The 16,743-nt window shown below is 38.3% G+C and overlaps 2 protein-coding genes and 1 pseudogene across 2 annotated transcripts; all 3 read left to right on the forward strand.

The window, feature by feature from the left end:
- The first annotated feature begins 361 nt into the window (after nucleotides 1–361).
- Nucleotides 362–2,423, forward strand: LOC127792925 (cytochrome P450 CYP736A12-like; annotated as a pseudogene).
- A 3,086-nt stretch (nucleotides 2,424–5,509) lies between these two features.
- Nucleotides 5,510–8,162, forward strand: LOC127792924 (cytochrome P450 CYP736A12-like). The gene is made up of 2 exons (XM_052323587.1): nucleotides 5,510–7,057; nucleotides 7,191–8,162. The coding sequence occupies exons 1-2, from the start codon at nucleotides 6,368–6,370 to the stop codon at nucleotides 8,028–8,030; spliced, it is 1,530 nt and encodes a 509-aa protein (XP_052179547.1). The 5' UTR covers nucleotides 5,510–6,367; the 3' UTR covers nucleotides 8,031–8,162.
- A 6,176-nt stretch (nucleotides 8,163–14,338) lies between these two features.
- On the forward strand, nucleotides 14,339–14,917 carry LOC127793120 (cytochrome P450 CYP736A12-like). The gene has a single exon (XM_052323905.1). The coding sequence runs from the start codon at nucleotides 14,339–14,341 to the stop codon at nucleotides 14,915–14,917; it is 579 nt and encodes a 192-aa protein (XP_052179865.1).
- The last annotated feature ends 1,826 nt before the right edge of the window (nucleotides 14,918–16,743 follow it).

Consider the following 16,743-nt stretch of genomic DNA (forward strand, 5'->3'; position numbering starts at 1 on the left):
CTCCATATATATATATTTCGTTTCTGTGCTAGTGTGCTATTGGGAATTTTGACTCTGACAACTTCTACATAATTGTTAATCTTGTTGGTTGTTGCTGCTGTCTCAACAATCTGCATTTATTTTTCTCTACGGTTCTAACACTTTATACATTACCATTACTCCATGAGGGAGACTTATGATGAGGTGTGAGGGCGTGCAACTTGCCCAATCAGACAAAGCAGGCCAGTGGTGCATTCAGCTAAGATATTATATACATCATGAATGGTGGACAGTGAGGAATCTCTATCTGTACGATGACCAGTGCTTTATTATATATCTATATATATGCATTGTCATGACTGGTGACCGAAGCCGAATCCGAACGAGCTCCCCATCATGTCTCCCGCCGACATCACCATTCTGTTTCTCCTCATCGGAGCCTTCTGGTCTTTCCTCCAAATCCGGGCCATCTCTCTCCGGAAAAACCGCCGCCGATCACCACCGGGTCCCCCGGCTTTACCCATAATCGGAAACCTCCACAAGCTGGGCAGGCTCCCCCACCGCAGCCTCCAAGCTCTGGCCCTGAAATACGGCCCCGTCATGTCCATAAAACTGGGCTCGGTCCCCGTCGTTGTCGTCTCCTCCCCGCCGGCCGCAGAGCTCTTCCTCCGGACCCACGACAACGTTTTTGCCAGCAGGACCAAGACCCAGGCCGCCGAGTATCTGGCCTACGGCGCCAAGGGCATCGCGTTCTCGGAATACGGGCCGTACTGGCGCAGCGTCAGGAAGCTGTGCACGTCGGAGCTGCTGAGCGTGGCGAAGGTGGAGTCTTATGCGGGGATGAGGAGGGAGGAGGTGGGGGCGATGGTGCGGTCGCTGAAGGCGGCGGCGGCAGCAAGGGAGGTGGTGGATGTGGACCGGAAGGTGGAGGAGCTGGTGGAGGACATGACTTGCAGGATGATGTTAGGGGGGAAGTGTGACGAGAGGTTTGATTTGAAGGGCGTTCTTCGGGAGAATCTCGCCCTGGCCGGAGCTTTCAACGTCGCGGACTTTGTGCCTCTGCTGGCGCCGCTCGATCTTCAGGTAGTCCACTTCAGAAGTATTGATCTAAGAATTTGTGTTGACTTAGTAAATCTGAAATAATATAAATAAAAATATTTTAAGATAATATCAAACTAAATAACATAAATAATTACTCAATTTCATACTAAAATAAAAAAAAATGCTAAACTTTAATTTATAGTTAAAAGTTTATTGAATTTCATTTTAGTATACAATTTAACATCTATTTTTAATTATCGATAAAAGAATTTAAAAAAATGTTGACATAATTAATAACTTGAATGGTTAAATATCATAAATAATTACTAAAATTTATATTAAAGTATAAAAAAATTACCAAACTTTGTACTCAAGTAAAAAAAACGTTAGCATTTCGTTAATTTTGTCAAATGATGATATAGTTATAAAATTATATACTAAATTAAAATCTAATTCCAAATTAAATTTTAGAAACATTTTTATACTTAGAGTAAAATTCACTTACCATGAGTGATATTCAGCTAATTATAGATAATGGAATCCTCTGGCTCTTGGTTTCTTAGGGGTTGACTGGACGCTTGAAGAAAGCCAGCAAAGTCGATGACGAGATCTGGGAGAGGATCATGGATGAGCACGAGCAAAATGCTACTACAAATCATAGGCAACCCAGGTATTTCATCGATGTACTACTCTCATAGGCCAAAAAATCTTCAACCAACCCTGGCGAGTGCGCATTCTCCATCAATCGAACGAACGCCAAAGCAATTACATTGGACATGATCGCCAGATCCTTCGACACTTCCTCTACCGCAATTTCTTGGATCATGTCGGAGCTCCTAAGGCATCCGAGAGTGATGAAGAAGCTCCAGGAAGAACTAGATTATGTCGTAGGGCAAGATCGAGTAGTGGAAGAAACAAATCTGGCAAATCTGGAATACCTAGAAATGGTGATCAAGGAAAGCCTTAGGCTCCATCCGGTTGCTCCGTTGCTAGTTCCTAGAGAATCCATGGAGGACATCGACCTCATGCTAGGTGAGGATCGCTATTTCATTCCAAAGAAGTCGCAAATCATCGTGAACAATTGGGCGTTGGGGCGAGATCCGGAGACATGGTCGAAGAATGCAGAGGAGTTCTTTCCAGAGAGATTTGTCGACCGCAAGGTGGACCTTCGAGGGCGTCATTTTGAGTTGTTGCCATTCGGATCAGGTCGTCGGATTTGTCCCAGAATGCACTTGGGGCTAACAAACATTCAGCTAGTGGTGGCTCAGCTGGTGCACTGTTTTGATTGGGCACTTCCTGACGGAATCTCGCCGAAAGAGTTGGATATGAGCGAGAAATTTGGCTTAACGTTGCCAAGAGTCAAACATTTGGTTGCAATTCCATCGTATCGCTTGAGTAATTGATTAGAACGTTTATATACATAAATAATTCGTTAAATATAGAGGTATGCCAGCGACCCCTAATTAATATTTTTTTTAGTTAAATAAAAATAAAATAAAATAAAATAAAATTAATCATACATTGAATGGTCGGGTGACGCCATCAATGTTAGCTATAAAATGTATGACCCTATGTATCCCTGCTAGCAGAATAATTTGATGTAGATTTTTTAGTATCTTTTTTAGTTATGTTATCAATCTATAGCACAATAATAAAATATTAATTAAATACTTATTGTTTGCTTTTAATATATTAATATAAAGACGATACAACATCTAATTACTAATTACTAATTACGAAATATTACTTTATCAATATTACTTTCACAATATAATCCAATAAAACATAACACAATACCACCAAACAGGGCCTTGAACTTGGGAGTGGGATGAGTTTGTGAACAAAAAGTAAAAACAAAACAAATAATTACTGTTTTTAAGAAAACGTGAAACATGAGGGTGGAGGGTCGGGCGCCGTGATAGATAGATAGATAGTCTTGTATATGTCTATCTATACTATTCTATAAGTAAATGAGCACTTTTGTCTTATGAAGTAGTGACGTTAATAAGTTGAACTTTTAAAATAATTTTTATATTTTTATTTAAAAATATAACAATAAAACTTAATTATGGAGATTTAATTTTCTGACCTTACAATTATAAAATATTTAATATAACCACTTTATCAATTTTAACTTTTATCTAAACTCTGTTTTAAATTAATATTTAATATAATTATCACTATTTTTTTTATTTACACATAAATCACATGAGTAACGACTTTAGTAATTCGCATCAAATTTATGTGTAAAAATCTTCAATACTAGTTGATGAGATGAGTGCATGAATTCAACTATAAAATCATCATCTCTATATATCTATAATTAGTAAATATAATTATTTTTTTCAACTCATGGGTCATGTTTATTTTTTGAAAAGGATATTGAAAATTTGTATCATTGCTAAAAAGTTTTATGTTTTTATTAATCATACATCTTAATTTGAATGATTAAATTACCAATCAAACTTCCTAATTAAGTTTAAGATGGAGTAGTATATGAGATGGACTACCAATATCACCTCTCCAAAGTTAGATTGGCTACATGGTCACCATAAATGATATTTTATACTTGAAATTATATTTTAACACGAAATGATATTTTATATTTGAAATTATATTTTCACACGAAATAGTATTTTGTATCATAACGTTTTCCTTTTAAACCTTGCTTATTAAAGTATTATCGTACTGTTTCACAAATTATTTCAACGTTGTATTTGAGTTTATGTAGTCATCAAAGAATGCATTCATACTTTCACTATGTTGTATGATTGACATACTAGCCCAAAATGTATCCTTTATAAATATAAGAACTCTATAATGTCTCTCTTTGTACAAACTGCCTAACCACTCATTTTCATGAAAATTGAACTCATTAACGAACTACTCCAACTTTTCTTCAAATTATTCTTTCTCCAAAGATTCATAAAAGAAATTATGCAATACATTTTTTATTTTTTCGTACAATCTATAGCCCCTTAGCTTTTCTGGCAACTTTTTCATTATATTCCACAGACACAACCTTGATTGCATTTTGCATTGCTTTATTTTGATCTATAATTATGGCACTCGATGCATTTCCAGACATGCATGCTTGCCAAGTACGAAACAACCAAATAAATGTAATAGCATCCTCATTTGATAGTAACCCACATCCAAATAAAATTGAGTGCCCATAGTAGTTTACACCCATAAAAGGTGCAAAAGGCATGTCATACTTATGACAAATTTGATGATGTTCATAAGCTGCCTTACTCCTTGCATCAACCCAAAATAAATTCCTGATTTGAGATTTGTCATCTACGTCCATCATATAAAAGGAGCTTGAATTCTTTGCTTACTTTCGAACAAAATAATTATGTATTATTTCAATATCTCCAGTACCAATTCGGAAAATAATTATGTATTATTTCAACATCTCCAGTACCAAGTCGTAATCTTCTTTTTTCAAAAATGACACATTATCATGACCCCCAACTTCCATTACAAAAGAATGCTAATTCTTTGTCACACCTATCCTAAGTCAATCATTCAATTCAAGTTTCCTTTGAGCATCAATATTAATTTCTCTATTGCATGAGTAAAATCTTGATTTTTGTAAATTCAATCCATGATTATGGTCTAGTATAATATAATTGATCTTACATTCTCTATCTATAATTTTAAAATAATATACAAAATAAAATTTATTAAATATTCTTTCACATTTTTTAAACAAATACTTCTACATAAATTATCGCATAATCACTATTCATCTCAACCTCTCTGCCCACAACCCCACCCCTCCCACCGACAATAAAATATCTACTCGACACTTGTCCTCCGTTCTTGCCGTCGATGAGGCTCCTTCCCTTCCCTTCCCTTCCCTTCCCAGATGGAAAGAGATCATGCGCCCATTTCATCCGCGCTCCTCGTTTATTTTGCCAAAAGAGAGATTAAGTACGGACACGAGTCGCATCGGTCATGGATGTTAGAAAAAATATGGGAATTAAACTAATAAAAACACTCTCTATTTTTAAAATATATTGTATTTCTTTTTATTTTTATTCCATACTATATCTCATACTTACCTCTTACTTTTATATTTATTTTATCTTTTTTTGATAGAATACCTTATGAAAGTGAACAGGGGACTCACCACCTAGCCAGCACCTAAAAGGGAGATTTATGACGGATAAGGGATAATAAAAATTTGATTTATTTGAATTAATTAAATAAAATCGATTGAATTTGTCAATTCAATTCGATTTTTTTACATCAATTCAGTTTAGTTATTTTTTTTTAAAACATAATTTTTTATTTTTAATTCAATTAATTCTTCAATTAATAAATTTTAATTAACGAGATGTGATAGCGTGTAACTTCCCAATCATCCCCAAGAAGGCCGGTGGTGCATTCAGCTAAGATCTTATATACATATGAACGCAGGACAGTGAGGAATCTCTATCTGTAAGATGAGTCGGTGTAGCATTTTCCTTATTTTACACGGGGACTTATGATGAGATTTGACGGCGCCGAACTTGCCCAATCAGACAAAGAAGGCCGGTGGTGCATTCAGCTAAGATCTTATATACATCATGAACGCAGGACAGTGAGGAATCTCTATCTGTAAGATGAGTCGGTGTAGCATTTTCCTTATTTTACACGGGGACTTATGATGAGATTTGACGGCGCCGAACTTGCCCAATCAGACAAAGAAGGCCGGTGGTGCATTCAGCTAAGATCTTATATACATCATGAACGCAGGACAGTGAGGAATCTCTATCTGTAAGATGAGTCGGTGTAGCATTTTCCTTATTTTACACGGGGACTTATGATGAGATTTGACGGCGCCGAACTTGCCCAATCAGACAAAGAAGGCCGGTGGTGCATTCAGCTAAGATCTTATATACATCATGAACGCAGGACAGTGAGGAATCTCTATCTGTAAGATGAGTCGGTGTAGCATTTTCCTTATTTTACACGGGGACTTATGATGAGATTTGACGGCGCCGAACTTGCCCAATCAGACAAAGAAGGCCGGTGGTGCATTCAGCTAAGATCTTATATACATCATGAACGCAGGACAGTGAGGAATCTCTATCTGTAAGATGAGTCGGTGTAGCATTTTCCTTATTTTACACGGGGACTTATGATGAGATTTGACGGCGCCGAACTTGCCCAATCAGACAAAGAAGGCCGGTGGTGCATTCAGCTAATTAAGATCTTATATACATTATGAACGCAGGACAGTGAGGAATCTCTATCTGTAAGATGAGTCGATGACCAGTGCTTTATTTTATATATATATATATATATGCATTGTCATGACTCATGACCGAAGCCGAATCCGAACGAGAACCCCATCATGTCTCCCGCCGTCTTCACCATTAATCTGTTTCTCCTCCTCGGAGCCTTCTGGTCCTTCCTCCAAATCCGGGCCATCTCTCGCCGAAAATCCCTCGGACGATCACCACCGGGTCCCCCGGCTTTACCCATAATCGGAAACCTCCACAAGCTGGGCAGGCTCCCCCACCGTAGCCTCCATGCTCTGGCCCGGAAATACGGCCCCATCATGTCCATCAAATTGGGCTCGGTCCCCGTCGTTGTCGTCTCCTCCCCGCCGGCCGCAGAGCTATTCCTCCGGACCCACGACAACGTTTTTGCCAGCAGGCCCAAGACCCAGGCCGCCGAGTACCTGTACTACGGCACCAAGGGCATGGGGTTCACGGAATACGGGCCGTACTGGCGCAGCGTCAGGAAGCTGTGCACGTCGGAGCTGCTGAGCGTGGCGAAGGTGGAGTCTTATGCGGGGATGAGGAGAGAGGAGGTGGGGGCGATGTTGCGGTCGCTGAAGGCGGCGGCGGCAGCAGGGGAGGCGGTGGATGTGGACCGGAAGGTGGAGGAGCTGGTGGAGGACATGACTTGCAGGATGGTGTTTGGGCGGAAGTGTGACGAGAGGTTTGATTTGAAGGGCGTCATTCGGGAGGATATCGCCTTGGCCGGAGCTTTCAACGTCGCGGACTTTGTGCCGCTGCTTGCGCCGCTCGATCTCCAGGTAATCCACTCCAGAAGTATTGATTGAAGAAGTATGCGTTGACTTAGTAAATCCGAAATAATATAAATAAAAATATTTTAATAAAACACTACGAATTATGGATAACAGAATCCTCTTACCCTTCGTTCCTCAGGGGTTGACTCGACGCGTGAAGAAAGCCAGCAAGGTCAATGACGAGATCTTGGAGAGGATAATGGATGAGCACAAGCAAGATGCTATTGCAAACCAAAGGCAACATAGAGCCCTGATCGATGTACTACTATCGCTCGCCAAAAAATCCTCCACCAACCCTGACGAGTGCTCATTGTCCATCGATCGAACGAATGCCAAAGCGATTGTCCTGGACATTATCCTTGGATCATTCGACACATCTTCCACCGCAATTTCCTGGATCATGTCGGAGCTCCTGAGACATCCAAGAGTGATGAAGAAGCTCCAAAAAGAACTAGATCGTGTCGTAGGGCAAGATCGAGTGGTGGAAGAGACAGATTTGACAAATCTAAAATACCTAGAAATGGTGATCAAGGAAAGCCTCAGGCTTCATCCGGTTGCTCCGTTGCTGGTTCCTAGAGAATCCATGGAGGACATTGACATTATGCTTGGCGAGGATTGCTATTTCATTCCGAAAAAATCACGAATCATCGTGAACAGTTGGGCGTTAGGGAGAGATCCGGAGGCGTGGTTGGAGAACATAGAGGAGTTCTTGCCGGAAAGATTTATCGACCGTGAGGTGAACCTTCGAGGGCACCATTTTGAACTGTTGCCATTTGGATCGGGTCGTCGAATCTGTCCCGGAATGCGCTCGGGGCTAATGACCATTCAGCTGGTGGTGGCTCAACTGGTGCATTGCTTTGATTGGGCACTTCCTGACGGAATCCTGCCAGAGAAGTTGGATATGAGCGAGAAGTTTGGCTTGTCATTGCCAAGAGCCGAACATTTGGTTGCAATTCCATCATATCGCTTGAGTAATTGATGTAGATTTTTTAGCTATAAAATGCATGCACCTATGTATCCATGCTAGCAGAATAATTTGATGTAGATTTTTTAGTATCTTTTTAAGTTATGTTATCAATCTATAGCACAATAATAAAATATTATTCAAATACTTATTGTTTGCTTTTAATATATTAATACAAAGACCATACAACATCTAATTACTATTTACTAAATATTACTTTATCAATATAATCCAATAAAACACAACACAATACCACCAAACAGGGCCTTGAATGGGAGTGGGATAAGTTTGTGAAAAAAGTAAAAACAAAACAAATAATTATTATTTTTAAGAAAACGTAAGCCATGAGGGTGGAGGGTCGGGCGCCTGGACAATGCGTGACAGATAGTCTTGTATATATCTAATGAGCACTTTTGTCTTATGAAGTGATGTTTATAAGTTGAACTTTTAAAATAATTTTTATATTTTTATTTAAAAATATAACAATAAAACTTACAATTATGACGATTTAATTTTTTGACCGTACAATTATAAAATATTTAATACGACCATTTTATCAATTTTAACTTTTATCTAAACTCTGTTTTAAATTAATATTAAATATTATAAAATATTTAATATTAATTATCACTATTTTTTATTTACACATAAATCATATGAGTCACGACTTTAATATATGTATAAAAAAATTCACTTGCATGTGCCTGGTGGTCTTCAGTAATTGGCGTCAAATTTATGTGTAAAAATCTTCAATACTAGTTGATGAGATGAGTGCCTGAATTCAACTATCAAATCATCTCTATATATTTATAATTAGTAAATATAATTATTTTTTTTAACTCATGGGTCATGTTTCTTTTTTGAAAAGGATATTGAAAATTAGCATCATTGCTAAAAAGTTTTATGTTTTTACTAATCATACGTCTTAATTTGAATGATTAAATTACCAATCAAACTTCCTAATTAATTAAGTTTAAGATGGAGTACTAGTAGGAGATGGACTGCCAATATCACCTCTCGAAGGTTAGATTGGCTGACTTGGTCACCATGCGATATTTTATATTTGAAATCATATTTTAACATGAAATGATATTTTGTATTTGAAATTATATTTTAATGCTTATAAAATAATATTTCATGTAATTAAGAGTTAGAACTTATTACCTTTAAATTAGGTATTCATCATCTTAAGTTCATTTTGGCATCTAATTTTATCTTCTCGTCCTTATTCTAATCATCAAAGGTGTAAATTATAACTCGGTAAACTAAGGATAATTGGCCAAAAGTCTAGTTATGTCCTTATCTAAGACTTTAAACTTTTTGTGATTCTAAATATATTTATAAACTTAAACTAAAAATATATTTATGACTTTGAATTTTTCGTAGTTTCAAATGCGCTTATGAATTATGTAAAATTACTCATTTAAATACATAATCAGTAAATTAATAATATATATGCGTACTAACGTAGCAGATTTTTGGTATCTGCTTAACTCCATTTTTCTCTTTGACCATGTCTCCTTTCTCTTCGGCATCTTTTACATCTCTTCTAGTTGGGTTACGTAGGTCAATTAGGTTATATAAGTTATTAACATGTCCGATTAACATGCCCAAATCGATGACCGATCACTCTATCTTATTGGGGGATCAAATATATAGTCACTTTGAGGGTAGCAGTTTTTTCAAGGGATGCAGTTGGAGGAGACGTTGAAAATAAAGAGGGAGCACATGAGATGCCATTGAAGAAATAGTGGGAACTTAGAAAACGATGGAGAGAGAGAGAAAGAGAGAATATGTGTGTGAACTAAAAAATTATCAAAAAAATTGTCGCGTCAATATGCATACGTATTATTTATTAGTCAAGTATTTAAATGAGTTTATTTTACACAGTTAGAGGATATATTTAAAGCCATACAAAGTTTAAGATTACACAAGAAAAATCGTTAAAGTCATAAGCATATTTAAAAAGATGAAAAATTTAGCATTCTACATAATTAAAGAAAATATAAAAGTCTAGGAGTATAAATATACTCATGGCCAAGAAAAATTCTATGAGTTAGTTCGATATGGTTAAGATAAAAGTTTAAATTTAACTTTATAATGTTTTTACAAAATAAGTTTAAACTCTTATTAATAAGTTTTCAACTGCTTAAGAAATAAAAAAAAAAGAAAAAAGAAAACTAGCTTTCATATACTTATAATCAGATGCGACAGCGTCCAACTTCGCCAACCAGACCAAGAAGGCTGAGGGCCAGTCCTGCATTCAGGTAAGATATTATATACATCATTCATGGCGGACGGGTATGTTTGGCTGCCTTATTTTTGAGGAATCTCTATCTGTACGATGACCAATGCTTTATCACACACACACACACACACATATATATATATATATATATATATATATATGCATTGTCATGACTCATGACCCGAAGCTGAATCCGAACGAGCTCCCCATCATGTCTCTCGCCGTCTTCACCGTTCTGTTTCTCCTCCTCGGAGCCTTCTGGTCCTTCCTCCAAATCCGGGCCATCTCTCGCCGAAAATCCCTCGAACGATCACCACTAGGTCCCCCGGCTTTACCCATCATCGGAAACCTCCACAAGCTGGGCAGGCTCCCCCACCGCAGCCTCCATGCTCTGGCCCGGAAATACGGCCCCATCATGTCCATCAAATTGGGCTCGGTCCCCGTCGTTGTCGTCTCCTCCCCGCCGGCCGCAGAGCTATTCCTCCGGACCCACGACAACGTTTTTGCCAGCAGGCCCAAGACCCAGGCCGCCGAGTACATGGCCTACGGCACCAAGGGCATGGCGTTCACGGAATACGGGCCGTACTGGCGCAGCGTCAGGAAGCTGTGCACGTCGGAGCAGCTGAGCGTGGCGAAGGTGGAGTCTTATGCGGGGATGAGGAGGGAGGAGGTGGGGGCGATGGTGCGTCGCTGAAGGCGGCGGCGGCAAGCAGGGGAGGCGGTGGATGTGGACCGGAAGGTAGAGGAGCTGGTGGAGGACATGACTTGCAGGATGGTGTTTGGGCGGAAGGGTGACAAGAGGTTTGATTTGAAGGGCTTTATTCGGGAGGTTGTCGCCTTGGCCGGAGCTTTCAACGTCGCGGACTTTGTGCCGCTGCTTGCGCCGCTCGATGTTCAGGTAATCCACTCCAGAAGTATTGATTTAACAAGGAAAATACTACATTGGATGCTCAATGCAATATTTTGACAATCATAGTAGGAAAATACCCTTCGCCTCCTTTCTTGGTCTATTCTCTTTTCTCCTCTTCCCATAATCGTTGCTCATTGCCTTCCTCGTCGCTACCTCACCTAATTTGTAATATCTCAAAATTTTGAAAACAATAATAATTATTAAATTTTAACTTTTGGAATCCGTATTGAATATTTGAGAATTTAAGGTAATCAAATAATAATAAAAATAATGCTAATAAAAGAGATAATGATGATAATAATAATAATAATAAATATGAAAATTATGTTAATTTAACTTAAAATTAATGAATTAATATATAAATACACATATATATATTGCCAATGATAATAGAGATAATAATATAGTAAATCAAATTAACTTAAATGAAATTAAATTAATTATATATATATATACATATATATAGGTGTGAGCTTGGAGGCCAAGACATCTACAGTATCCCATTTCTCTTACTCTGATTTTTTTGTATCTGATTGAGGCATTTGGCTGAGAGCCAAAACAGATGAGAGTGAGATCGCGAGAGAGTGAGAGCATGAGAGGGAGAGAGAGAGAGAGCTCAGCCGAAAGAGAAAGAGGAAGGGAAAGGGAGAGAGATGGAGAGATAGAAAGAGGGAGAGAGGCTCGATGCATGGCTGCCATGGAAGCTGGTCGAGTGGAGCTCGGCCATGGCAGCCGAGCAAGCAGCGACGGCGGCGAAGGCGAGCAGCAGCGGGCTAGCAGGCGCGGTGGCCGGCTAAGGGCTGGCGAGGGTGACTAGTTGTAACGGCAGCGGCAGCGGCGGCGGCAGATTCCCACCTTGGCTTGTGCATATCATGATGTGTGTGCTGCATAGGGACTGTGTTGCATTCACGTGAGATCATGCTTTGTGTGTGATGGGATGCGTGAGCATTTGCATGACTCGGTTGGTCTAAGAGCCAACTTAGGTACCCTAGGTGAGCATGCTGCATGTGTGTATTCTTATGTGGGCGTAGCAGGGCCTAATGCTTGGTTTATGGGGGCCTTGTTATCACGTTTATGCTACAGAAACCATTGCATTTCTTATGTGTTGCATTGCATGGTTTTATTGTTATTGTTATTCTGGGCGGGAGTACCGTGTTAGGCGTTGGGAGTACTGACTCAGGTGAGGTTCAGCTCAGATTAGATATTAGCTCCAGGTTAGCCCGAGGGAGCTTCGGTTCGGCTTAGATATTAGCTTGGGGTTGGCCCGAGGGAAGACCAAGATCGTGGAAGTATATGACAATGTGATGAATGACAAGAAGAACACGTGAGAGTATGATGGGTATCAGAAAAAGCATGTAATGAGTATTAGAAAAAGTGGCCGAGAGGCGAGGGAGAGCTGGGAGCTCACGACGATGGCCGAAGGCAGCCACAACGAAGCTGCTGGATGCGCTGAAGGTTGGTGATGGCAGCCATGGCAGCACGGCCGCGAGCTCCAGCGGCTGGGTGACACGACAACAACGCGGATGAGCTTCCAGCAAGGTTTGATGGTGTCGGAAGAGCTCGTTGAAGGCTGAAGCGTCGATCCAGAGTGGTTGAATGCGGCCAAAGTCGGCCGCACAGCAACGATGGCCATGGCAGCCCGCTGCAATGCGTAGCGGGGGCTGGTTGCGGTGGCTCGCAGCGATTGTAGGGGTTGGTGCGGCGGGGCCAAGGCGACCGGCGGAAGGGCGCGTGGTGGCGCTAGCAGCGACGGCAATCGCACGAAGAAGAAGCAGAGGCAGGAGATGCAAGGGAAGAAGAAGAAGAAAGAAGAAAAAAGAAAAGAAAAAATAAATAAATAAAGAGAGAGGAGAAGTGCTGCTCGTGGGTTGCAGAAGGAGCAAAGGAAGGAGAAGATGAATAGGAAGAAGGAAGAAAAAGAAAAAAAAAGAAATGGAGAAAAATGTCGAAAAATCCTAGAAAATTATAGAAAATAGGATTTGAATATTTACTAATATTTCAGAGATTTTGGGTGAGAAAATAGTCCAGGCACGCATTTCGAAATTATGGCACGTATATCGAGGAAGCCAGAGAGGCTAAGTCAAGGTAAGTAAAATTCTCTAGAAAATTTTACAAATTCAGGAATATTATTTTATGAATTGTCATAGTGAAATATTTAAGAAAATATTTTAAAAATATTTAATCTGGATTTATTGAAGAAAAATAGGAATAAATAGAGAGAAAATTATAGAAAATGCTATAAATTATGAAAAAATAGGTTTTAATGTTTATTTAAATAATTATGATGATTAGGAGGCTTTGAGAAATAAGTTGAAGTGACTTGTCAAATTTTGAGGTTGGCACGCAAATCGAGGCAAGGCATGAATATCGAGGTAGCCCGATAAGTTTGAGAAGGTAAGTGGTACTCCCTAATTAAAGTTAGTTTTATGAAAAATGGTTGGGTTGTAAGTGATTTATGTTTCTCGAAAATGTTTTCATCATATTGACATACCCTAATATGTATCCATCACGTAGACTTCATATATGACATGACTATGAAATGCATAAATACACGTTGATATCATTGATCACTCGCATTTGAGGCCGTAGGGAGTACGAACTGGCACCGCTACTTTACCAATGGTGTACCCATACACCTCGGCTTCGAAAGAGAGGGCCGCAAAAAAGGTAGGTAACATGAGAGGTGCAGTTGACACCTACGAGATAAGACATTGCATACACACATGACATAACATTATGTACCCTTACTTAGATGATTCATCATCTAACTTGGGTTTCGCCCCTAGAATATTCAAACATTCCAGGTGGAGATTGTAACAGATTTCGAGGATAAATGAGACATGAAATGGCACTTAGCAGAGTGCATGAAGATTGAAATGTATGCTATGTAACCTATGTATTTAAGTTCTGTTACTTTGAATTCTGAACGTTTTGAGGAATGTTGAGTTTATTTATGATTAATGTTAAGATATCAAGTTTCGATCTTTGCTTCCACATTTGATGTGTATAGTGATTATTTTTCGAGATAAAATGTATGGAAATTCTGGGACGAATTTGAGGTATGATGTGATTTAGAATTAAGTTTGAAAGAAAAAAAATTTGTCCTAGAATTATCTCAATTTATAACGTGCCCGGGAAAGCGAGGCATTACAAATTTCCTGGATCATGTCGGAGCTCTTGAAGCATCCAAGAGTGATGAAAAAGCTCCAGGAAGAACTAGATCATGTCGTAGAACGAGATCGAATGGTGGAAGAGACAGATCTGACAAATTTGAAATACCTAGAAATGGTGACCAAGGAAAGCCTCAAGCTCCATCTAGTTGCTCTGTTGCTGGTTCCTAGAGAATCCATGAAGGACATTGACGTCGTGCTTGGTGATGATCGTTATTTCATTCCAAAGAAATCACGAATCATCGTGAATAGTTGGGTGTTGGGGCAAGATCCAAAGGCTTGGTTGGAGAACTTAGAGGAGTTCTTGCCAGAGAGATTTATCGACCATAAGGTGGACCTCCGAGGGCACCATTTTGAGCTATTGCCATTTGGATCGAGTCGTCAGATTTGTCCCGGAATATGCTCGGGGCTAACGAACATTTGGCTAGTGGTGGCTCAGCTAGTGCATTGCTTTGATTGGGCACTTCCTAATGGAATCTTGCCTGAGGAGTTGGATATGAGCAAGAAGTTTTGCTTGACGTTGTCAAGAGTCGAACATTTGGTTGTAATTCCATCATATCGCCTGAGTACTTGATTAGAATGTTTTTATAAATAAATAATTCATTAAATATAGGAATATGCTCGTATATTTGAACCTAATAAATACTTTTAAAGTTGAATAAAAATAAAATAAAAAGTAATCATACATTGAATGGTTGGGTGACGTCATCAATGTTAGCTATAAAATGTATGAACCCATGTATTCCTGCTAGTAGAATTATTTGACGTAGATTTTTTAGTGTCTTCGTTTGTTATGATATCAATTTATAACACAATAATAAAATATTAATCAATCACTTACTATTTTCTTTTGGCATTAATAGACATGATATAACATACAATTACTAAATATTACTTTATCCATATTACTTTCACAATACAATACCACCAAACAGGGCCTTAAACATGGGAGTGGGATGAGTTTGTAATTGTATTTTGACACAACAAAAAAAAAGAGGAAAAAACAAAACAAATAATTATTGTTTTTTAAAAGAACGGGTTCCGTGAGGGTGGAGGGTTGGGCGCCTGGACAAGGCGTGATAGATAGTACTCTTGTATATATCTATACTGTTCTATAAGTAAATGAGCACTTTTGTCTTATGAAGTGATGATAATAAGGTGAACTTTTAAAATATTTTTTATTTTTTATTAAAAAATATAACAATAAAACTTAATTATCGAGATTTTCTGACCTTATATAAAATATTTAATATTATCACTTTATCAACTTCAACTTTTATCTAAACTGTCTTAAATCAATATAAAAACTAGACTAATTATTAATTGTCACTTAATAAATTTTTATTTAAAAATTTATACATAAATTATTTGAGCCACGACTTTATCAACTTATCAACTTCAACTTGCATGTGCCTGGTCGTTAGTAATAGCCGTCAAACTTATGTGCATGAATTCAACTATAAATCATCCCTACATATTTATAATTAGTAAGTATAATTATTTTTTCAACTCATGGGTCATGTTTGTTTTTATGAAAGGATCTTGAAAATTAGTATCATTGCCGAGAAAGTTTTACGTTTTTATTAATCATACGGTTTAATTTGAATGATTAATTAATTACTAATATCACGCTTGAAAAGTCACCATAAATAATATTTTATATTTGAAATGATTTTTTAACGCTTATGAAACAAAATTCTAATGCTTATAAAATGATATTGTATGTTTAAAATGATATTATAATGCTTATTATTGTGGGGTGTTTTAAAATTTTCAAAAATCTCGAAAGAAAAAATCAAGTATTTTGCTTATTCCCGAATGATTTTGGAAGAGTCTCTCAGACAAGTGTCCCTTGGAGTTCTCGAAGAGTTTTCGAGATGGTCGAGTCTCAATATTGCATAACCCGAAGACTCACCCAGAGTCTTTCGGGCCCAGTTTATCTGGCGACTCCAAAGAGTCTTTGAACCCATCTACAAGAAACTCATTAGGGCATCTTCACCCGAAGACCCGATGTATCTTCCTGAATAGTCTTAAGACTCTCATTTGTAGACTTCACCAAGTGTCTATATATGCCTGTCTATTTCAAGGTAAATGGATTCCTTTTTTGGATTCTTTTCCCAAATCTAGTTCACATACTCTCTCTCAAATCACTCATTGGGCTCTAGACCTGAAGACCCAAAACTCAAAACTCATCAAGAATATACTCCCTCAAAGATTTACACTGGATATACTATATATATATATATGTGTGTGTGTGTATATATATATATTCATGTGTACATCTACACTTCATTTTCTAGACATTATTGTTTGACTTAAGCATCAGAAGACATGCATGCCTTTTAAGTGTCTTTGTGTTGTAGTTACCCAAAATACGTTAAGGACCATACTCGAAAGACC

The sequence above is a fragment of the Diospyros lotus genome, unplaced genomic scaffold (assembly GCF_014633365.1).
Source record: "Diospyros lotus cultivar Yz01 unplaced genomic scaffold, ASM1463336v1 superscaf1, whole genome shotgun sequence".
Lineage (NCBI taxonomy): Eukaryota > Viridiplantae > Streptophyta > Magnoliopsida > Ericales > Ebenaceae > Diospyros > Diospyros lotus.